General features: G+C 38.4%; 2 protein-coding genes across 2 annotated transcripts; both read left to right on the top strand.

Moving 5' to 3' along the window:
- Positions 1-1,972: 1,972 nt before the first annotated feature.
- LOC133632523 (oocyte zinc finger protein XlCOF6.1-like) lies at positions 1,973-7,049 on the top strand. The gene is made up of 2 exons (XM_062024990.1): positions 1,973-2,247; positions 3,854-7,049. Exons 1-2 carry the CDS (start codon positions 2,046-2,048, stop codon positions 4,894-4,896), a joined length of 1,245 nt encoding a protein of 414 aa, XP_061880974.1. The 5' UTR covers positions 1,973-2,045; the 3' UTR covers positions 4,897-7,049.
- Positions 7,050-10,280: 3,231 nt separating this feature from the next.
- Positions 10,281-22,701, top strand: LOC133632503 (zinc finger protein OZF-like). The gene is made up of 2 exons (XM_062024961.1): positions 10,281-10,597; positions 19,751-22,701. The coding sequence occupies exons 1-2, from the start codon at positions 10,483-10,485 to the stop codon at positions 21,055-21,057; spliced, it is 1,422 nt and encodes a 473-aa protein (XP_061880945.1). The 5' UTR covers positions 10,281-10,482; the 3' UTR covers positions 21,058-22,701.
- The last annotated feature ends 661 nt before the right edge of the window (positions 22,702-23,362 follow it).

Below are 23,362 nucleotides of genomic sequence, written 5' to 3'. Positions count from 1 at the left end.
TTTGGTTGTGCTAACCACAACTGGAAACAGGGAAAACAAAGGTTGTATTTTGTTCTGCCAAAGCGCGATAAAAGCCCACAGAGACGAGACAAATGGCTCGCAGCTTTACACCGGGAAAACGAGGACGGTTCTCACTGGAGTCCCCCAAAGTCCCGGATCGTGTGTTCGGATCACTTCGTTTCTGGTAAATATAAGGAACAAAAATCCACCTTCTTAACCACAACTTGGCTATACCGTCCGTGCTAATGTTGTACTTGTTGAATTTGTACCTTATAACGTTCGACAGCTGAAGTTGTTGTTGTACAAAAATAACATGCGGTATATACTATATAGTCTATAGCCTAGCTAGCTATTTTCGAAAACTGGACAACGAGAGGATACCAAAGGCAGCGTTAAGATGGACACCACCGGGAAAACGTAAGCCAGGGCGGCCAAAGAACACCTGGCGAAAAACAGTTGTACTTAAACAATACATGTAGCCCTCAAATCTCTCAATATTTTATACACCAACACTTGATCTTCCGCGTCTCTTTCTTAGTAGCGCGCAGGCTAAGCTAACTAGCAAGCTAAGCTAAGCCTGAGAAGCTTTAAAGTTCACTGAAACGAGTCTGATGCAAATAATACATTTTTGTTTTTTCACACGATATGCGAATACCGTATTTCCTTGAATTGGCGCCGGGAATATAGTATTCGCCTGCCTAGAATTACAGCCGGGTCAAACTCGTTTCGCAAAATAATTAGCGCATGCTTGGCACTTCCGCCGGGTCAAATATGAGTCATTAAATGACTCCCGCCTCCAGGTGGTAGAGGGCGCTAGTGGTCCTTCTTGCGACTACCAGTACTGCAGGAGACAGGTACTGCAGAAGAAGACAACAAGCAGCAAGCATGCAGCAATTGTTTGCTTGCACTTTTAACATGGAGGATTACATATCTAAAATAAAACCGTTTTATAAACTGGACTTTCAATCGAAGCAGGAGGTAATAATTAAAGGAATATCTCCAGAGACTTTTAAAATTGAAGAAAGATGAGAAAGACTGCCTTTGATCAGAAGCAGCTGCACATGGACCCATCTACAAGTAAAGGTAAGATCATAATAACGTTTTTTTTATTAAATGTGTTTTTAATGATAAGGTATGCGCCGGAGTGAGAAGAGGTTTTAAAATAATTAGAGCATGCTTGCTCATTCCGCATGGTTTTGGTAACCGCAGGAGTGAGAAGAGGTTTTAAATTAATTAGCGCCCCTGCGGCTATTCAAGGAAATACGGTAAGTAAAAATGCGTAAATGAAGGATTTAACGCCGACTTCCAAGCCACAACGCTCGTTAAATGCTTTTTCTGTCAATGCTGTGTTCGCTGTGAGCTGGTTTGTTTTCAACGAATTCCCGGTTGCTAGGGGATTGGTAGGCGGAAGTGACGTAGGTCCGCCCTCACCCATTTGCTTTTATTTTCTTTCCTTGACGTGTTTTGTTAAAGTCATAATTTGCTCAACCTGATGTGTAAAAATTGTTGAATATGTTGAGAGTGCCTTGACTGTATGCACATTGTGGATGTATGTTTGTTGTTCAATAAAAATAAAAAATGTAAAAAAAACGTTTAAAAACAAACCTCTGTAAAAGAGGAAACGGAAGTGGCCGGCATGTGGCGCATGCGTAAAAGGGATTGAGCAGCTCGAAGTCTATGGCGGACTGAACGGTTCCTGTAGAAGTTTGACATTTACGATCAAACAGCTATACAAATGTCATAGATTTGTCTTTTCTAAAGCCCACGAAACGGAAGCAGAGTATGGAGCGATGGAGTGTTATCTGAAGTGAAGATTGAAGACGTGATAGAAGATGGACGACTACTGCTATGCTAAGATGGCGACGTCCGCTAAAAGAGAACATGAAAGAGAATCAGCGCCACCAACTTCCAGCAAATCACCAACGGAGATAAAGACGAAAGATGAAGGTAAAGATGAGCGTATTTCCAAAAACGTAATTTTGGAGACTATTATAGGCCCTGGGGAAAGTGTCGACTTTATTGAAGAATGTAAAGAAAGAGCCGCCATGATTGTTAGCTTGAAGAAGGCAGTGGAGTTCACATCAGAGGAGATGAAAGAATGCAAAAGTCAAATGAAGAAAGTGGAAGAGCAAAACAAGCGCTTGTGTAAAGAAAATAATGATGTGAAAGAAGAGATGTTGGGGAAGAGTCAGAGATGTGAAGAGAAGACTGGACCACATGTCTACATCAACGTGCAGAGGATTGGAGGTAATAAAGAACAAGGATAATATGATTATTGTCAACTTTTGATTATTGGGAAGTTCTCCACAAGTGTCACAGCTCATAAGGTCAAATGAAGTTACCCAAAAAGCACAAATCATGTGCATGTTCTACACTACAAAAACTGAAATCTAAGTAAGATTGAATATCTCAAATAAGGGTGATATTTGCTTATTTTCTGTCTGATAATAATAATAATAGATTCGATTTTATATCGCGCTTTTCTATTATTAGATACTCAAAGCGCTCACAGAGAAGTGGGAACCCATCATTCATCCACACCTGGTGGTGGTAAGCTACATTTGTAGCCACAGCTGCCCTGGGGTAGACTGCACTCGCTCTCGCTCCAGCTCCAGCCACCTCTCTCCTCCCGACTGCTGCTTATACAGGGCGACAGGTGATTAGATGACAAGGCCCACCTGGGCCATCTACGCACCTGTCGCTGACTTCGAGGCCGGTCCTGGCACACCCCGTTCCGCTGCAGGCCCGCGGCCACGCCCCCCCTCTGCAGAAGCGCTTTTCATACATAAAAGAAATGCAACGCAAAGTGCTTTACAAAGTTGAAAACAATACCCCGGTGACCCATATCCCCCATTATCACATACGTACGCACACACACACACACACACACACACACACACACACACACACACACACACACACACACACACACACACACACACACACACACACACACACACACACACACACACACACACACACACACACACACACACATGCAACTATATGGACAAATGATTGCATGGCTGAGTACAGAGGAGACATGTGAGTAAGCACTATCACAGGAGCCGCCTGCACCAGGAGGTCACCAGACCATGGCCACCAGGACGCTGACAGAAAAGTGCCCCCTTAAGCACGGCCGATAACCCCTCAGGCAGATGGCTAATTGGAGGAACGTTGGAAAATAAAAATAATAAAACTTGTAAAATAGTAAGAACCATGAGTAGAGATACAGAATCAAATACAAGTAAGACATATGAAGATTAATAGAAAAAAATTAAAATAAAATCGTGAGCTAGTACTAATTATTATTTTTGTGTACTTATCACTGACTATCGAAACACACACGTATGTACTTTTGTATAGGTTTCTCTCTTTGCTTGCTCTTTGCTATCTTTGACAGCATTCTGACACTTACTAAACTGGTAGGTTTTCATTTTATCATATATTTTAACTCTTTTTAGCTTATGTATCTTTCATTTATACGGCTGTTCTCTGGCTGCTAATGCAAATATGCATTTGAAAATATTGTAAAGAGCTGCACATTGGTGCCCTGCACAGGCAGGGAACTGGTTTCTAATCGCACAATCTGAGTGTGTTATTCCGATTTTTAAAAAGACAAACACAATCCAATTAAGGTGTTCACATTTGTTGACGAAAGCTCATTTTGAACAAGATCCTGCCATAATTACTGAATGAGCGAGCCCTCATTCTGGCAAGGCACTAAATGAATGGCCATGAAACACTACACACACATACAGTACATAGAAGAAAGTGTGTCGCGAGTTCAAGAAGAAATATCTCATGGATCATGTCCGAGCTAAAGCGTGTTTGTGTTGTTTGTATCCTGCAGACGTCCAGCAGTTGATTGGTCATCCGCAGAGTGGGAACTCTACTTTGAAACAGGACGTTTCACAGCCCCCCCACATTAAAAAGGAAGAGGAGGATCTCTGCATCACTCAGGAGGGAGAGTGTCTTCTAGGACCACAGGAGGCTGATCTCCCCAAGTTGCCACTGACTGTTGTCTCTGTGAAGACTGAAGATGATGGAGAGAAACCACAAGTAGACAACATCTTAGCTCCACTATCAGATAGTGAGGCTGAGGACGAGGTTGAAGTAACTTTGAGCAGCGATACAGACTGTGAACGTGATATGAGGACTCACACTGACAACAAACACTTTGAATGTGTGAAGGAAAAGAGAGGTAAAACATGTTTGAGGTGCTCGGTTTGTGCTAAAAGCTTCACTAAAAAGTACAATTTGAGTCTACACATGAGAACGCACACGGGAGAAAAACCGTTTAAATGTTCAGTTTGTGGCCAAAAATGTACTAAGAAGTGCAATTTGACTGAGCACATGAGAACGCACACAGGGGAAAAACCATTTGATTGTTCAATTTGTGCTAAAAGCTTTACTAAAAAATGCCATTTGACGGAGCACATGAAAACACATACAGGAGAGAAATCTTTTACTTGTTCAGTGTGTGGGGTAAGCTTTATGCGAAAGGACAGTTTGGCTGAACACATGAAGATTCACACGGGAGAAAAACCATTTAATTGTCCAGTTTGTGGTAAAAGCGTCACTCGAAAGGCCAGCTTGACTCAACACATGAGATTTCACACAGGAGAAAAAGCATTTAACTGCCCGGTTTGTGGTAAAAGCTTGAGTCAGAAGGGCAGTTTGACACAACACATGAAAAGGCACACAGGAGAAAAGCCATTTAATTGCTCTGTTTGTGGTAAAAGCTTTATTCGAAAGTACTGTTTGACTCAACACATGAATACACATACAGGAGACAAGCCATTTAATTGCTTGGTTTGTACTAAAAGCTTTTTTTCCAGAACAGGTTTCACTCGACACACAATGAAGCACACTGACAAAAATCAATATAAGTAAGTAGAACATGTTTTGCAAATGCATTCATGGTAAAACACATAAGAACACACACAGGAGAAAAACATACAGTTGTTCAGTTTGTAGCTGAAACTATACTTCAAGGAGCATTTGGTCAAAACACAAGACTGCAAACAGGAGACAAAACATTTAGCCGCTCTGTTTGCAATAAATGTTTCTCTCTGAAATTGCTGTGTTGCAACCACGTGACCCGGGAAAACATTAAATATGGCTGCTTTTTTTTAATTTACGTTTAGTAGCCCAAATGTGAGTGTGTTTTAAGGGTTTTGTTACAAATATTCAAGGATAAATATTTTTTCACAACATTTAAAAGGGGACTTTCCAGGGTGTCCAAAGTAAAGCCCGGGACCCGTTTGCAGCCGGTAGCTATAGATAAAATAAAAGCGCAAACAAGTGCAATGTCACGAGAAAATGTTGCAATATTGAAACTAATAACACTAAGCTGCCGTGCAGGCAGTTTTTTCACTTAAAAACTGACTTTGCTATAAAAAAAAACAACAATAAAAACTTATAAAGGGCGGCCAGATATGAAGTTGATCTAGAGTTTTGAGCGTTGAAAGTAAAAATAATATGTATTGGTATGACTTATTTAACACTTTTATGAGTGTAGGTCTTTTGGATCCTCAAGATCTTTAGACTGATGTAGTTTTCTTTTAAACCGTCATTGTTCAAAAAATAATAATAAATCAAAATCCATGTTATGCAATATTTATTTAAAGGCCTACTGAAATGAATTTTTTTTATTTAAACGGGGATAGCAGATCTATTCTATGTGTCATACTTGATCATTTCGCGATATTGCCATATTTGTGCTGAAAGGATTTAGTATAGAACAACGACGATAAAGATCGCAACTTTTGGTATCTGATAAAAAAAAGGCTTGCCCCTACCGGAAGTAGCGTGACGTAGTCGGGTGAACATATACGCAAAGTTCCCTATTGTTTACAATGATGGCCGCATGAAGAGATTCGGACCGAGAAAGCGACAATTTCCCCATTAATTTGAGCGAGGATGAAAGATTTGTGGATGATTAAAGTGCAAGTGAAGGACTAGTGGGGAGTTGAAGCTATTCAGATAGGGAAGATGCTGTGAGAGCCGGGGGTGACCTGATATTCAGCTGGGAATGACTACAACAGTAAATAAACACAAGACATATATATACTCTATTAGCCACAACACAACCAGGCTTATATTTAATATGCCACAAATTAATCCTGCATAAAAACACCTACGTGTTTGTTATGCTAGCTCCTAGCTCCTCTGCTAGCTCCATAGAACACGCCAATACAATTCAAACACCTGATCAACACACACAATCACTCAGCCCAAAAGACCGTTCACCTAACCCAAGGTTCATAAAGCTTATATATTTAGACAAAGTCACACACGTGACGCGCACGTACGGTCAAGCGATCAAATGTTTGGAAGCCAAAGCTGCATACTCACGGTAGCACGTCTGCGTCTTTGTCATCCAAATCAAAGTAATCCTGGTAAGAGTCTGTGTTGTCCCAGTTCTCTACAGGCGTCTGTGTATCGAAGTCAAAAGTCCTCCTGGTAAGAGTCTCTGTTATCCGAGTTCTTCCATCTTGACTGCATCTTTCGGGAATGTAAACAAAGAAGCGCCGGCTGTGTACGTGTTGCTGCTGACTTCCCTCGCAAAATAGACGCTTCGCACCGACAACTTTCTTCTTTGCTTGCTCAGCTTCTTTCTCCATAATGCAATGAACAAATTGCAACAGATTCACCAACACAGATGTCCAGAATACTGTGGAATAATGAGATGAAAACAGAGCTATTTCGTATTGACTTAAATGGTGTCCGAATACTTCCGTTTCAATGATTGACGTCACGCGCATACGTCATCCTCAGAGGCGTTTCGAACCGGAAGTTTAGCGGGAAATTTTAAATTGCACTTTATAAGTTAACCCGGCCATATTGGCATGTGTTGCAATGTTAAGATTTCATCATTGATATATAAACTATCAGACTGCGTGGTCGCTAGTAGTGGCTTTCAGTAGGCCTTTAAGGGTCCAATTATTTAACATCAAATATTAAATTATTTAAATGTTTTGGGGGAAATGTTGCATATTTTGTGTTTTTGCCATAAAAAACAGGGTTTTCTTTGGGGAAAATGGTCATACAATATATTTATATATATATTAAAAGTTAAAGTACCAATGATTGTCACACACACATACATGTATGTATGTGTATATGTACACGTACAACAACACACAAATCCATTCAATGTGGAAGTTTCAGAAAGACGATTTTCATATGTAAGAATATGGAGAAGAATAACAGTAAATAAATCATAAATAGACTTTTATAGTTTATTTCAAGTTCATACTGACCTGGACAAAGTGGTTCCTGTAAACTTGATCGTGTTGTTGACTGAGCGCCTCTCGACGACGGTTTTAACACAGCAGCGACCCTTCTCTGCCTTTCTTGTTGGTTCTTAACAACCGTTTGACCTTTTATGAAGAATCCCTTTTGTAATTCAGCTTGTGGTGAAATATTTTCTAACAACATTGCTGCACACTTGAGATCACACAGACGAGAATAACATTATAAATGTTTAAATGGTAACAAAAGTTATCAGTGTGAGAGTTTGTGCTAAAACAGGGGTGTCAAACTTGTTTTCATTGAGGGCCACATTGCGGTTATGGCTGCCCTCAGGGGGCCACTTTTTATTTTTTATTATTTTTTGTAAATATCTGTGCTAGGACCTCTTGCTGCAGCCTTTTTCAAATATACTTTAAAAACTTCTGACTCCAGCTGGTTCAACAGTTGGATAACATTATTATGCAACAAGGAGCTAAATGAATTAAATGTATTTGTATTGCCCCAATATATAATACAGTATGTGTCAGGTTCAAACGCCGATGACATCTATTAAACAGACAAGAAGCAAGGAATTAAACAGAGACATGATTCAATTTAGCTCAATGAGGAGAGCGCGTACACGTGTACTCTTGTACAGTGTTGTCCCACGCTCTGACGAAAGGATTGCACGCCTCCTCTTTTATTTGGAATTTCCCTGATTACATGGCAACAGCTGTTTCTAAAGGGAGAGGGGGTCGTAAACAGTCGTTGCCCTCTGTCACAAAACAGTTCAAAGAAAAGATGCCTGGAGCTTGCGTCAGGTCCTGCTTTCTCTCCGCTTTGTAGATCTCAGGTCAAGACAAGATCTTCCTGTGGATTACAATATATCAAAGAAACCGACACCTTCATGTCGCTTCCCATCGTACACAATGAAGTTTTACAAGCCTTTTGCTTGGTAAGATCAAAGACAGCTTTTGTCCTCTCGCCGGGAACTCATGGAAACAAAAAGTTTTGTGATAACTTAGAAACAATTATTCTAACAGTATGTTTGCACTAGACTTAGTGCAGCAGAGGGCTCCATTTTTAACATAGCAATGACGTAATGCTGACTCCTCTTTGTATTTTATATTTGCTATGTTTCTGGAGCTTGAGCTATTGTGAGGTTGAGAACCAGCAAGACGTAGTCGGACTAGAGCAGTCAGAGACGACGCACAGGGGCGTCAAAAACTCGGACATGGGAGGAGTTCTGGGAAGCCTTGGAGAGCTTTGAAAAGCTTCTGGATCACCATTGGCCGCCTCGGGAAGGGGAAACAGTGAATTGTCACAACCGGGTGTTGTGGATCGTTGGAAAGAATACTTTGAAGACCTCCTCAATCGCACCCACTCGTCTTCTTGTGAGTCAGCAGTGACTGAGGACTTAGTGGTGGTCTCTCCTATCGCTTGGGCTGAGGCTGCCGAGGTAGTTTAAAATCTCCTTGCTGAAATGGGCCGGGGGGTGTCTGAGATCCGCCTCGAAATTCCCAAAGACTTTGTATGCTGTGGGGATGTCTTGGTGGGCATTGGAAAGGTGGTTCTCATTTTTAAGAAGGAGGACCACAGGTTGTGTTCCAATCATCGTGGGATCACACTCCTCAGCCTTCCTTTTAAGGTCTCTTCGGGTGTACTGAAGAGGACGATCCACTGGATAGTCGAACCTCGGATTCAAGAGGTTGTTGTGTGTGGAAGTGTTCCCTTTACACGCCGACTCCTTTCCAAAAGTATCAGAATCTGTCGTTTAAAAACATTCAACAGCAACATGAGCAATTTATTTGAGATCATATTAGAATGCATGCTATATTAAGTAAACAATAATGTAATATGTTCTAATATGAAACATTTACATTAAAAGTTATATGTAAATGGAATGTCTTTTTTGGGCTAAAAATGTATACATTTAAATGAATATATATATATATATATATGTATATATATATATATATATATATATATATATATATATATATATATATATATATATATATATATATATATATATATAATGTATGTATGTATATATAAACACATATTATGTATATATATAAACGTATATATTATGTATGTATATACAGTATATATATATATGTATATAATACATGTATGTATATATAAACACATATTATGTATATATATAAACGTATATATTATGTATGTATATACAGTATATATATATATGTATATAATACATGTATGTATATACAAACACATATGTATACATATATATTATGTATGTATATATAATGTATGTATATATATAAAATCATATACATATAAGTTTATATATATATGTATATAATATATGTATGTATGTATAAACACATATGTATATATACATATATAAACATATATATTATGTATGTATATATAATGTATGTATGTATATCAAAACATATACATATATGTTTATATATATGAACATATATCTATTATATATGTATATATATATGCGTGCGTATATATACATATATAATAACTATAGTATATATATAAATGTATATATATATATATATATATATATATACATATGTATGTATGTATTTATATATATACATACGTATGTATATATATATATATATATATATATATATATATATATATATATATATATATATATATATATATATATATATATATATATATATATATATATATATATATATATGTATATATATGCGTGCGTATATATACATATATAATAAATATAGTATATATATAAATGTACATATATATATATATATACATATGTATGTATGTATTTATATATATACATACGTATGTATGTATGTATATATATATATATATATATATATATATATATATATATATATATATATATATATATATATATATATATATATATATATATATATATATATATTTATATATATATATATATATAAAATACAAATGTGTGTGTGTGTATATATACATATATGCAGCAGGGGGCAACAGTATGCATCTTTAAGACATGGCTGCAACCCCTCAGAAAGCACAAAGAAGAAGAAGGGACCAAGATGGCGGACTGAGCGGCTGGGCCTGATCGTAGAAGTTTCAAGCTTACGATATATCAGCTTTACAGAGTCAGAGCAAATACCTGTACAGCAATAATTAACTAAAATGTATGTATTTTCCAAAGCCTACAAAGCTGAAGTTGAGTTTAGAGCGATGGAGCGATATCTGAAGTGAAGATTGAAGACGTGATAGAAGATGGACGACTACTGCTATGCTAAGATGGCGACGTCCGCTAAAAGAGAACATGAAAGAGAATCAGCGCCACCAACTTCCAGCAAATCACCAACGGAGAGAAAGACGAAAGATGAAGGTGAGTGACTTGAAGTTTTGTCATTTGAAAGATATTTGAATTCCAAGCCCTTAAAGTCGAAATGAGCCGACCTTGTTGAAGAACGTAAAGAAAGAGCCGCCATGATTGTTAGCTTGAAGAAGGCAGTGGAGTTCACATCAGAGGAGATGAAAGAATGCAAAAGTCAAATGAAGAAAGTGGAAGAGCAAAACAAGCGCTTGTGTAAAGAAAATAATGATGTGAAAGAAGAGATGTTGTGGAAGAGTAAGAGATGTGAAGAGAAGACTGGACCACATGTCTACATCAACGTGCAAATAGTTTATTGTCATCTACAGCAGTGTTTTTCAACCTTTTTTGAGCCAAGGCACATTTTCTGCGTTGAAAAAATGCGGAGGCACACCACCAGCAGAAATCAGTAAAAAACGAAACTCAGTTGACAGTAAAAAGTCGTTGTCGCAATTGTTGGATATGACTTTAAAGCATAACCAAGGATGCGTCAATGTAGCTCTTGTCTCAAAGAAGGTGTACTGTCACCACCTGTCACATCACACCGTAGGAGTTTTTTTCTGTTCTCCTGTGTGTAGTGTTTTAGTTCTTGTCTTGCGCTCCTATTTTGGTGACTTTTCCTCTTTTTTTTTGGTATTTTCCTGTAGCAGTTTCATGTCTTCCTTTGAGCGATATTTCCCGCATCTACTTTGTTTTAGCAGTCAAGAATATTTCAGTTGTTTTCATCCTTCCTTGTGGGGACATTGTTGATTGTCATGTCATGTTCGGATGTACATTGTGGACGCCGTCTTTGCTCCGCAGTAAGTCTTTGCCGTCGTCCAGCATTCTGTTTTTGTTTACTTTGTAGCCAGTTCAGTTTCAGTTTCGTTCTGGATAGCTTCAATGCCTTTTCTTAGGGGCACTCACCTTTTTGTTTATTTTTGGTTTAAGCATTAGACACCTTTTTACCGGCACCCTGCCTCCCGCTGTTTCCCACATCTACAAAGCAATTAGCTACCGGCTGCCACCTACTGATATGGAAGAGTATTACACGGTTACTCTGCCGAGCTCTAGACAGCACCGACACTCAACAACAACACATCATTTGCAGACTATAATTACTGCTTTGCAAAAAATATTTTTTAACCCAAATAGTTGAATTTAGATAATCTCCCACGGCACACCAGACTGTATCCCACGGCACACTAGTGTGCCACGGCACAGTGGTTGAAAAACACTGATCTACACAACAGAAACATGTTTCACATGTACAATGAAATCCTTTCTTTGTTGTCCACACTAGTGCCGAGTACAGTAAAAATAAAAGAAAAGTATTCGGTATATATGTGTGTGTGAAATTAGGAAATACAAATAGTATGAACAAATAAAATGTGCAGAGAAGGTTACAATGTGTTTATTGTCTAAAAGAGTACAGAGATGAATGTGCAACACAACACATGCAGAAATGCAGTATGGCTGAAGTATATTATGCTGGTGTAGTGAGAGAACATGTCCGTGATTAGAACACCTAAGGAGGAGTCTGAAGGCAGAGAGGAAGAAGGAGAGTTTTAGTCTGGAGGTTTGCTTTTCATCTTACTTCTGTAGGGCGGTGTCCTTGAGGAAGGAGGCAGCTCTGTGCAGCTCGATGCTCTGTCGAGAGGGCAGTTGGAGATTTCTTTCAGCAGTTTTCACCACACCACGTTTGCAGTCAGCTGGCATACCAGACGGTGACACAGCTGGTCAGGATGCTCTCTACAATGCAGCTGTAAAAATTGCATCTGATTTTTTTTTTGGGGGGGGGCCATCCCGAACATCCTTGACCATCCAGAGAAAGTAAAGTTGTTGTCGGGCCTTCTTGACCAATTGTGAGGTGTTGAATGTCCACGGGAGGTCCTCCCTCTCCACTTCAAGATGTGTCGTGGTCCATGAGGTCTTCTCTCCTTTCTCATGTCCACTATCATCTCCTCTCGTCTGTGATGAGGGTCAGGTTGTTGTCATCACACCACCTCCCTCCCCCCTGTAGGCCGTTTTGTCCCCGCCAGTTCTATCACTGCTGTGCCTTTCGCAAAGGTCGTTGTTGTATTTGTGGTAAGCGTGAACAGGATGTCGAGGACAGGGCTGTGGACGCATCCTAGTGGGGTACCAGGCTGGAGTTCTGTCACCGATCCCAATGGACTGAGGCTTCGGAGCCGGCCAGGAAGTCCAGGAGCCGGTCGCAGAGTGTGGGGTGCACACCAGGTGTTAATAGTTTGTGGGTGACTATGTTGGGAAGGAAGGTGGAGCTCTTTCCAGGCCGACGAGGGAGTCGTGGAGAACAGCAGCGATGGCATCTGGGTGTGATCATATCACACCCATCCTCAAATCACTCCACTGGCTCCCTATTGCATCCCGGACCCAATTCAAGATTAACCTGCTGACACACCAATGCATCTATGGCAACGCCCCCTCCTACCTCAAGGACCTAGTTTCCCCTCAACCTCCAACCCACAACCTCCGCTCCTCAACCACCAGCCTCCTCAAACCCATCAGGACAAACTTACAATCAATGGGCCACCGGGCTTTCTGCTCGACCGCACCTGAACTCTGGAACGCTCTCCCCGACCATCTTAGAACACCACAGTCGGTCGACCGTTTTTAGGAAGGGACTAAAAACCCACCTTTTTTAGCATAGCTTTTATCTCATTTCTCTGCCTTCTTGTTTAAAAATGTACTGCTTGCCTATCTGTTTTATCCAGTGCTTTCATGTTTTTATTTATATTTTTATCTATGTTTCTGTTTTATCTAGTGTTTTTCATGTTTTTCATTTCTATTTGAATTTTCTATTATATATTCTAACTTTCTTTTTTTTTAAAATATATATATACTTTGTAGCACTTTGAGATTTTATCAAATGTAAAGTGCGTTACAAATTCACTATTATTATTATTACCTGTTGGGCCGCTAGGCATACTGTAGGGCAGGGGTGTCAAACTCATTTTAGCCACATGGAGGAAAATCTATTCCCAAGTGGGCCGGACTGGTAAAATCATGGCATGATAACTTAAAAATAAAGACGCCTTCAGATTGTTTTCTTTGTTCAAAAATTGAACAAGCACAATCTGAAAACATAAGAATCATAGGGTTTTTTTGTTGTTGTTTTTTTACACTTACGGTAATAGTAAGTGTAATAGTAATTAGTATATATAGTAATTTGTATAATAATATTGTATAATAATATTGTATAATAATTGTATAATAATAGTAATTTGTCGTTGTGATAATATTCATCAGCCGAAAATGTGGAAGTGAGTCTGGCAGAGTTTTAAAATGCTTCAATTGGTGTTCATTTTTAATCCATCAGAATATGGAATAAATAATATCAAAATCAAATTACAGGATGTTATTCATGTAATTTACCCATTTTCTCCAGCTGATGTACTAACATCATATAGTTTATTCTGTACACATGTAGCATCATCTACAACAAAACTTGTAAATTTGGACTCATTTCATTAACCACACATACAGTTAGAATAATATAAAAATTATTTCAGCATACATTTAGAAGAGCAGTTTCTTTCCTTCAAAAAATTTCAGCTCATTTTTACACTTATCAAACTCAACCTGCAGGCCGGATAAAATCTGTTTGTGGGCTGTACGTTTGACTAAGGCTGAAACGACGCGTCGACGTAGTCGACATCATCGGTTACGTAAATACGTCAACGCTGTTTTTGTGCGTCGACGCGTCGCATATTTACGTCACACTACCGTCATGGCAGAGCGCAAAGCAGACGATGCGAGGGGGCGGGCGAGGGGGAAAAAGCACGCCAAAAGTCGTCAAAAGTGTGGGAGTATTTCAATACACGGCCTAATAATGTTGTTGTATGCACACTGTGTCGAGCGGAAATGGCCTATCATAGCAGCACGACGGCTATGAACGAACATTTGAAAAGAAAACCCATCAACTAGTCAATCGTCCGCGCGAGTATACGTTGTCATCATTACACAAAAACATGAATGTGTCATTTGTATCTGCTAGGGGTGTAACGGTACGTGTTTTGTATTGAACCGTTTCGGTACGGGGCTTTCGGTTCGGTACGGGGGGTGTACCGAACGAGTTTCTAAGCTAAAGTCTTAACAAGCTGCTTTGCTCCTTCTGCCTCTGTCTCAGCACGCAGCATTGTCCCACCCACACAACCATCTGATTGGTTACACACAAAGCGTTAACAGTCAATCAGCAGTGCGTATTCAGAGCGTTAGCAGCCAATCAGCAGTGCGTATTCAGAGCGCATGTAGTCAGCGCTTCAGCGTGGAGCAGATAGGTGTTTAGCAGGTAAGCATCAGGCTGCGGACTCTCCCCAAATGATAATAAACACCTCCCAGTCAACTACTAGTAACATCACTATGAGCCCGTTGACCTTCTAGAAACTTAAACTGCAGCTCAGCTCACTCGCAGTCCTGGCTTGAGGTGAAGGCTAATTACCTCTCAGTTCCAGTCACTGAGTGCCTATTTTCAGCTGCTGGGAATATTGTAAACAAGAAAAGAACCAGCCTCACCCCAGAGCATGTAGACATGCTAACCTTTCTTCATTACAACTGTTAGACACTCACTGGAATGAGTAGAATTGGTTATTGTGTACTGTGTTGGACTGGATGTTAATTTTGCACATTTTAAAAGCAATACTTAATGTTTACAGTGCTCCAGAATATTTAGATTGGCACTTTTTTGTATTGGATGTTTATCTTTATTTTTGCACATTTTAGCAAATAAGCAATACTTTCACTTTTGTTGAAATGTTTACACCGTTGTTACAGAATATTTCGTTTTGCACTTTTTTGTATTGGATGTTTATCTTTATTTTTGCACATTTTAAAGCAAAATAAGCTATACTTTTACTTTTGAAATGCTTATACTATTGCAAAATATTAAGATTTGCACTGGATGTTGACTTTTATATTTGCACATTAAAAAGCAAATAAGATACTTTTAATTTTGTTAAATGTTAAAAGTTTTAAATGTTTACATTGTTACAGAATATTTTGTCATGTTGTTGTCAATGTTGACTGAGTGGCCATACTTCTTTTTTTTTGTAAATAAAAGCCATGCCTTTTGAAAAAACTGGCCTACATTTATTTTTTCATTTTCATTTTAAATAGAAAAATAATCTATAGATTAATCGAAAAAAAAATCATCTATAGATTAACCGATTAATCGATAGAGAAATAATCGTTAGCTGCAGCCTTACGTTTGACACACCCGCTGTAGGGTGTCTTGGATGTCTGGTCGGTTACCTTGAATGTAAGCCAACACCACTTTCTCAAAATACTTTGTGATGATGTAGTGAGCAGAGGATTGGAGGTAATAAAGAACAAGAATTATATGATTACTGTCAACTTTTGATTGGGAAGTTCTCCACAAGTGTCACAGCTCATAAAGTCAAAAAAAGTTACCAAAGTAAATTTAAATCATTTAAATTATTTCTCTCTCCGTTGTTACCAACTGAAATATATTTTTAATCGATTGCTAATCGATTAATAATCAATCACAGTAAAACTTCTGATGGTTAATATTACCGTTCTAAATTTAAATGATTGTAAAACCGTGATTGTAGTTGAAATGAAAGTCTGATGGTCAAATGGTCTTTCATTGACCAACGTGACCCTAAACATCAGGCATGCAGAAGAAATGGTAAGTTAATACAGTGGTTCTGAAACTTAATTTTTTTTTACCAAGTACCACCTCAGAAAACACTTGGCCCTCCAAGTACCAACATTAAAATGCAGTAGCGTAGTAGGCCTAAATATTCATTAATAACAAGGCAGATGCTTTATTTAGCAAATAAACATTGATTGATTGATTGATATGTTTGGCAACTGTAACATTACACACAGTTTGAACAGTATCACTGTGTTTGGAATATTTGATTAAGGTATTATTTGGCGTACCGCTCGATGGAGCCCGCGTACCACTAGTTGTACACGTGCCACAGTTGAAAAATGACTGCATTAGGACACACATTTTAGCTTTCACACGTGTACGTTTACACACCTGAACTGAAACCGTTTATCTTACCTTCAAATTTCGTTCTTTTAACTTTCTGTTTCTGTTTTACCTTTCATTTTTCCTTACTTGTCTTTGCTGTGATGCTGGCCTTACGGTGGCATTTACCTTGTACTGTACACTTGTACAACCTTCAAAAAAAGGGTCATACAAAACAAGTGAAGTTGTCACGTTGTGTAAATGGTAAATAAAAAGAGAATACAATGATTTGCAAATCCTTTTCAACTTCTATTCAATTGAATAGACTGCAAAGACAATATATTTAATGTTCACACTGAGAAACTTCATTTTTTTGCAAATAATCATTAACTTAGAATTTAATGGCAGCAACACATTGCAAAAAAGTTGTCACAGGGGCATTTTTACCACTGTGTTACATGGCCTTTCCTTTTAACAACACTCAGTAAACGTTTGGGAACTGAGGAGACACATTTTTGAAGCTTCTCAGGTGGAATTCTTTCCCATTCTTGCTTGATGTACAGCTTAAGTTGTTCAACAGTCCGGGGGTCTCCCTTGTGCTATTTTAGGCTTCATAATGCGCCACACATTTTCAATGGGAGACAGGTCTGGACTACAGGCAGGCCAGTCTAGTACCCACACTCTTTTCCTTCGAAGCCACGCTGTTGTAACACGTGCAGAATATGAGTTGGCATTGTCGTGCTGAAATAAGCAGGGGCGTCCATGAAAAAGACGTTGCTTGCAAGAAGAAACCATTTGCTTTGATTTTAGCAGCCTCTAATAGCAGAACTAAGTGTTGAACTGGATGTTCCACTGCAGATATTTTCTTTATGCGTTCATCCATAGTGTCATGTACATAGTGTATATACCCCCCAGCCCCCGCGCCCATTTCTTTGTATATATTGTTATTCAAATCCCCTGACATGTATACTGTGTATATGTACATAATTTTTCCATTTTTTTTTACGTAATTTTTTTATATACATGTTACAAGTTATATAACTTTTATTATTGAATGTATCAAATGTGATGAATATGTAATGGACCACAATGGAAACAAGCCTTTTGGCTTTTTGTGCCATCCATTTGCCTTTTTAAAGCATTATATGGATTTAATTATTTAAGATGTCAATAAACTTCTCAATCAATCAATCAAAAATCCTTTTGGTTAAGATTTCTGCCTCCATCTTGGCCCGTCTTACAAGTCCATCCTTACTGAATAGTCTCTAAAACTCGACCGTGTCTCCACACAAATCTCGGCCGTGTTTCGACTGTCACCCGTTTGAAGGTTTCTCCTAGGAGCGTGCCATTGTCTGTTTTTGTGGAAGAACTGTTGGGTGTTTGACTGGATGAGGACAGGCTCAACTGTGTAGTCTTTCTCCACCTTAAGAGCGTTGTCCTTGTTTAGGAAAGAATCAATTGAGTACAGCTTGTTGCTATTTGGTAGCTGGTAACCTTTGCTTAGTCTCCTTTTTCTTTCTTGTGTCTGTCCTTTTTAGATCTTTGATTATCACAAGCTTGTAGTTCTCTTACAGTTGAGTGCGAGTTCGACTTGTGCTTCTGAACTCCTTTTACTGCTCTAATGACCTTTGTAACTTCAGGATCTCCGACTGTAAGTGCCGGAATGTCTTTGTTAGAAATCTGTGGTCTCTTTTCATCTAAGTCACGGGTGTCAAACTCAAGGCCCGGGGGCCAGATCTGGACCGCAACATCATTGTATCTGGCCCGTAAACACCTGGAAATTATATGTGTCAATAAAGTACTTCATATTTTCTCACCAAATGAAATTGATTTTTTTCATTTTGACAGAAAAACATTGATTGATTGATTGATTGATTGAGACTTTTATTAGTAGGTTGCACAGTGAAGTACATATTCCGTACAATTGACCACTAAATGGTAACACCCGAATAAGTTTTTCAACTTGTTTAAGTCGGGGTCCACTTAAATTGATTCATGATACAGATATATACTATCATATATACTATCATCATAATACAGTCATCACACAAGAAAATCACATTGAATTATTTACATTATTTACAATCAGGAGTGTGGAGGGGGGGGGGGGGTATGGACATCAAGTAGTGGACATAGAGAGAGAGAGAGAGATCAGAAGGCATAAGAAAAAGAATCTGCATTTCATTGTTTACATTTGATTATTAGCAATCCGGGGAAGGTGTTAGTTTAGGGTTGTAGCTGCCTGGAGGTGAACTTTTATAGCGGTTTTGAAGGAGGATAGAGATGCCCTTTCTTTTATACCTGTTGGGAGCGCATTCCACATTGATGTGGCATAGAAAGAGAATGAGTTAAGACCTTTGTTAGTTCGGAATCTGGGTTTAACGTGGTTAGTGGAGCACCCCCTGGTGTTGTGGTTATGGCGGTCATTTACGTTAAGGAAGTAGTTTGACATGTACTTCGGTATCAGGGAGGTGTAGCGGATTTTATAGACTAGGCTCAGTGCAAGTTGTTTAACTCTGTCCTCCACCATATATGTACTGCTTGAAATTGCATACCTTTTAAACTTTAATAGTATCCACTTGTGTAACAAATATTACATACTTTCCAAAACATTTGTCTAAATAAAAATAAATATTGAAATATCTGCTTGACGTATGATTTTACAGCAAACTACCCATCAAATTAATACAAATGACAATACATTTTATGGTGTTCTTTACAGCATATTACTGTAAATTGAAAAAAAACAAAAACAAATTTGCGTTAAAATTCTGTTGACTGAGCTGCCATAACTTGACTGTAAAATCTTGTTTTTAAACAGTGTAATACTGTAAATGGAAAAACCATACATTTGTTTTTACGGTAGAAAAACTGGCAGCTACTTTTCCAGAATAAAAAAGGAACTTGTACTGTTTTTCCATGAACAATATAATGTTGTAAAAACCAATGTCAATTTAACACAAAAATTCTGCTTTTTCCGTAATAAACAAAAAACAAAACCGTGGTACTATTTTTCCATTTACCGTAAAATGGTGTAAAAAAAAAAAAAAAAACTATATATATTACAGTAAAACTTTGCTGGTTTTGTAAATATTGGTCCGACGTTCTGGCAAGGCACTAAATGAATGTCCTTGAAAACCCTACACACACATACAGTACATAGAAGAAAGTGGGTAGCGAGTTCAAGGAGAAACAACTCATGTGTGTTTGTGTTGTTTTGTGTTCTGCAGACGTCCAGCAGCTGATTGGTAATTCGGGAAAACTTCCCTCTCAATCAGGGGGCAACTTAATTTTGAAGCAAGAGGCTTCACAGCCTCCCCACATTAAAGAGGAAGAGGAGGAACTCTGGATCACTCAGGAGGGAGAGTGTCTTCTAGGACCACAGGAAATTGATCTCACCAAGTTGCCACTGACTGTTGTCTCTGTGAAGACTGAAGATGATGAAGAGAAACCACAACAAAACAACCTCTTAGCTCCACTATCAGATAGTGAGAGTGAAGACGAGGTGGAAGAAACTTTGAGCAGCGATACAGACTGTGAAGATGATATAAGGACTGACACAGACAACAAACACTCTAAAAAGAAGACAGGCAAAAAACGTTTGAGCTGCTCAGTTTGTGCTAAAAGTTTTAATCGAAAGAGTAATTTGACTCAACACATGAGAAAGCACACAGGAGAAAAACCCTTTAGTTGTTCGGTATGCGCCAAAAGCTTCTCATTGAAGGGCAATTTGACTAAACACTTGAGAACACACACGGGAGAAAAACCTTTTAATTGTTCAGTTTGTGATAAAAGCTTTACTCAAAAAGGCAAATTGACACAACACATGAGAACACACACTGGAGAAAAACCATTTATCTGTTCAGTTTGTGGCACAAGATGTACTATAAAGAGCCATTTGACTGAACACATGAGAATTCACACAGGAGAAAAACCGTTTGTCTGTTCAGTTTGTGGCACAAGATGCGGTAGGAAAAGCCATTTGACTGAACACATGAGAACACACACGGGGGAAAAAACATTTAGTTGTTCAGTGTGCGGTAAAAGCTTTACTCTCAAGGCCAGTTTGACTCAACACATTAGAATACACTCAGGAGAAAAAACATACAATTGTTCAGTTTGCGGTAAATACTTTACCCTAAAGCCCCATTTGACTCAACACATGAGAACTCACACAGGAGAAAAGCCCTTCAGCTGTTTAGTTTGTCATAAAAGCTTTACTCAAAAGGGCAGTTTGACTCAACACATTCGAACACACACAGGAGAAAAACCATTCATTTGTTCAGTTTGTGGCGCAAGCTTTTCTTTCAAGGCTCATTTGACTCAACACGTGACCACACACACAGGAGAAAAAATATTATGTTGTACAGTGTGTGAAAAAAGATGCACTAAAAAGAGCCATTTAATTGAACACATGAGAACACACACAGGAGAAAAACCATTCAATTGTTCAGCGTGTGGTAAAAGCTTTACACAAAAAAGTAATTTGACTCAACACATGAGAGTGCACACAGAACAAAAAACATTGATCTGTTAAAAGTTTTACTCAAGGGAGCCATTTTCTTATCCTATTAGAACACATACAGGACAAAAAAACCTTTTGTTGTTCAGATTGCTTAGAATATTTCCTCATAATGCAGAGTTTATGGTGAATAAATAATTGGCTGTTCAAATAAGAACACACATAAGAGAAAAAACATTTAGTTTGCGGTGAAAAAAATATTTTCTGAATTTTCTAGGTTGCAACTACGTGACCTGGAGCCTGTCCCCCTCCCAGGTAACAAACATTCAATATTTCTATTGTTTATTTACTTAACAGTGCAGATGTGAGCGTATTTTAAAGGTTTAGCGGTGTAAATACAAGCCAGATAGCACCAAAAAAGCTAAATATGATGGAGTGGATGCATACACCCTCAAGAAGAAACACTTTTCAAACTAGCCACCACATTTTTTTCTACTCTTGCGAGGAGTAAAAGTACAAAAGTATGGAGACACATAATTTATTGACATCCGGATGGTGCTTGACCTAAACAATAATCCCTGAAAGTCAAAGTTAGATTTATCTGTGCATCCGTAAGTAAAATATTTGATGGACGTTAATGAGAGCTGTGGCATACCGTGTCAAACACTGATGACATCTATTAAACAAGACAAGAAGCAAGGAATTAAACAGAGACAGAATTCCATTTAGCTCAGTTGAGGAGAAACGCGTAGACACTGTACCCTTGCACAGTGTCGTCCCACGCTCTGACGAAAGATTGTACGCCTCTTTTATTTGGACTTTCCCTGATTACATGGCAACAGCTGTTTCTAAGGGAGGGGGGGTCGTAAACAGCCATCGCTTGTGGTTACAAAACAGTTCAAAGAAAAGGTCGTAAAACAGTTCAAAGAAAAGGTGCCCGGAGGGGGTTCAGGTCCCGCTTCCTCTCCGCTTTGTAGATCTTCAAGACAAAATCTTCCTGTGGATTACAATACAACAAAGAAACCGACGCCTTCATGTCGCTTTCCATCCTACACAGTGGAGTTTTACAAGCCTTTTGCTTGGTAGGATCAAAGACAGCTTTTGTCCTCTCGCTGGGAACTCATAGCCACACAAAGTTTTGCGATAACTTAGATGCAATTATTCTGACATACCGTGCTGGTCATTTGCTTTTAATATATACTGTAAATAAAATACAAGGTTAGTATTTGCAGGTGACTTCCAGTTGTAAGTCAAATATTTTCTCCAGTTGCTGACGTTAATGGTAACGTTTTGTTTTTTTTAACAACTCTTTTCCTTTTGTGAACTAACATTTACCGGTATTTCTATTGGAACCATTTCCACAGGCGAGAATTGTTTGTTGTGAAAGATTCTCGAGCTCACACATGAGGGGGGAATAATCTTTTAGATGCTCAAATGGTGGCAAGCGTTACTCGTGTAAGAAATGACTGCTCGCACACAACAGAGTATACAAGTTTTCCTGTCCAAAAAAGATTGTCAAATCAATTGTGTTCATGTTGTGTAATATGCACAGTGTACGTTACAAGGTTTACGATTTGTGATGTTTCATCACCTCATTGTGTATTCATGCCGCATTTTGAACTAAACCCCCGTACTTTATAATAAAAGTATTGAATGCATTCTGAAATAACAAATGTTGCAAAAAAGTGGATGCTGCCCTTTAAAAAATAAATAAATAAATATTACCAGTGTACTGGACTGTTGGAAGACATACACTCATGCAATATGGATTATGTCATGCAAATATTATACTTAGTATAAAGTCATTCATTCCATCAATGACCAATGGCTTGTTTGTTGATGGAAATCTAAACATTTGATGCATTACGTGTTAAAAAATGGTGTTCAATAATTAGGAAACGTAATTGGACTGGCATTAAATACAGGTGGAAAATACTGTAAGTGTGGATTGTTCAAGTCTACCTACTTACCTTCTCTACATTTAACACCGATACAACAGGGGTTCGTAACTTTTTTGACCTCTGGGCCCCATTTTTCCACTACTGAGGGGCCCGGGGCCCACTCCAAAAATGAACAGGAATTACTAATAATTATAACTAACATACTTACAATTTAATAGGATGAACCTTGTCCAATTGATAATGAATGTGTTGATCACAAAGATTATCATGAAGGCTTAGGTCAGACTGATTACAAAATAAATAGTAATCAAATATTCCGCAAAATAAGGGACTCCTATGCAAACGGATGGAAAATGTATTTACATATAATAACGCGGTGCTAAAATACATACATTCTAACTAAATTAATAGTAAATAACAGTATATGTTTCATGAAGGAGAGGCTCCTTCTCAACTCTGTGGTAATATTCTTTTCACAA

This window comes from Entelurus aequoreus, linkage group LG17 (genome assembly GCF_033978785.1).
Source record: "Entelurus aequoreus isolate RoL-2023_Sb linkage group LG17, RoL_Eaeq_v1.1, whole genome shotgun sequence".
NCBI lineage: Eukaryota > Metazoa > Chordata > Actinopteri > Syngnathiformes > Syngnathidae > Entelurus > Entelurus aequoreus.
This window is presented reverse-complemented; position numbering and strand designations above follow the sequence as displayed.

What these genes read in the sequence shown, in the direction of transcription:
- LOC133632523 (XM_062024990.1), top strand. Translation starts at nt 2,046, where the DNA reads ATGATTGTTAGCTTGAAGAAGGCAGTGGAGTTCACATCAGAGGAGATG. An exon ending in CAACGTGCAGAGGATTGGAG is followed by an intron (nt 2,248 to 3,853) that starts GTAATAAAGAAC and finishes TGTATCCTGCAG; the next exon opens with ACGTCCAGCAGTTGATTGGT.
- LOC133632503 (XM_062024961.1), top strand. Translation starts at nt 10,483, where the DNA reads ATGGACGACTACTGCTATGCTAAGATGGCGACGTCCGCTAAAAGAGAA. An exon ending in GAGAAAGACGAAAGATGAAG is followed by an intron (nt 10,598 to 19,750) that starts GTGAGTGACTTG and finishes TGTGTTCTGCAG; the next exon opens with ACGTCCAGCAGCTGATTGGT.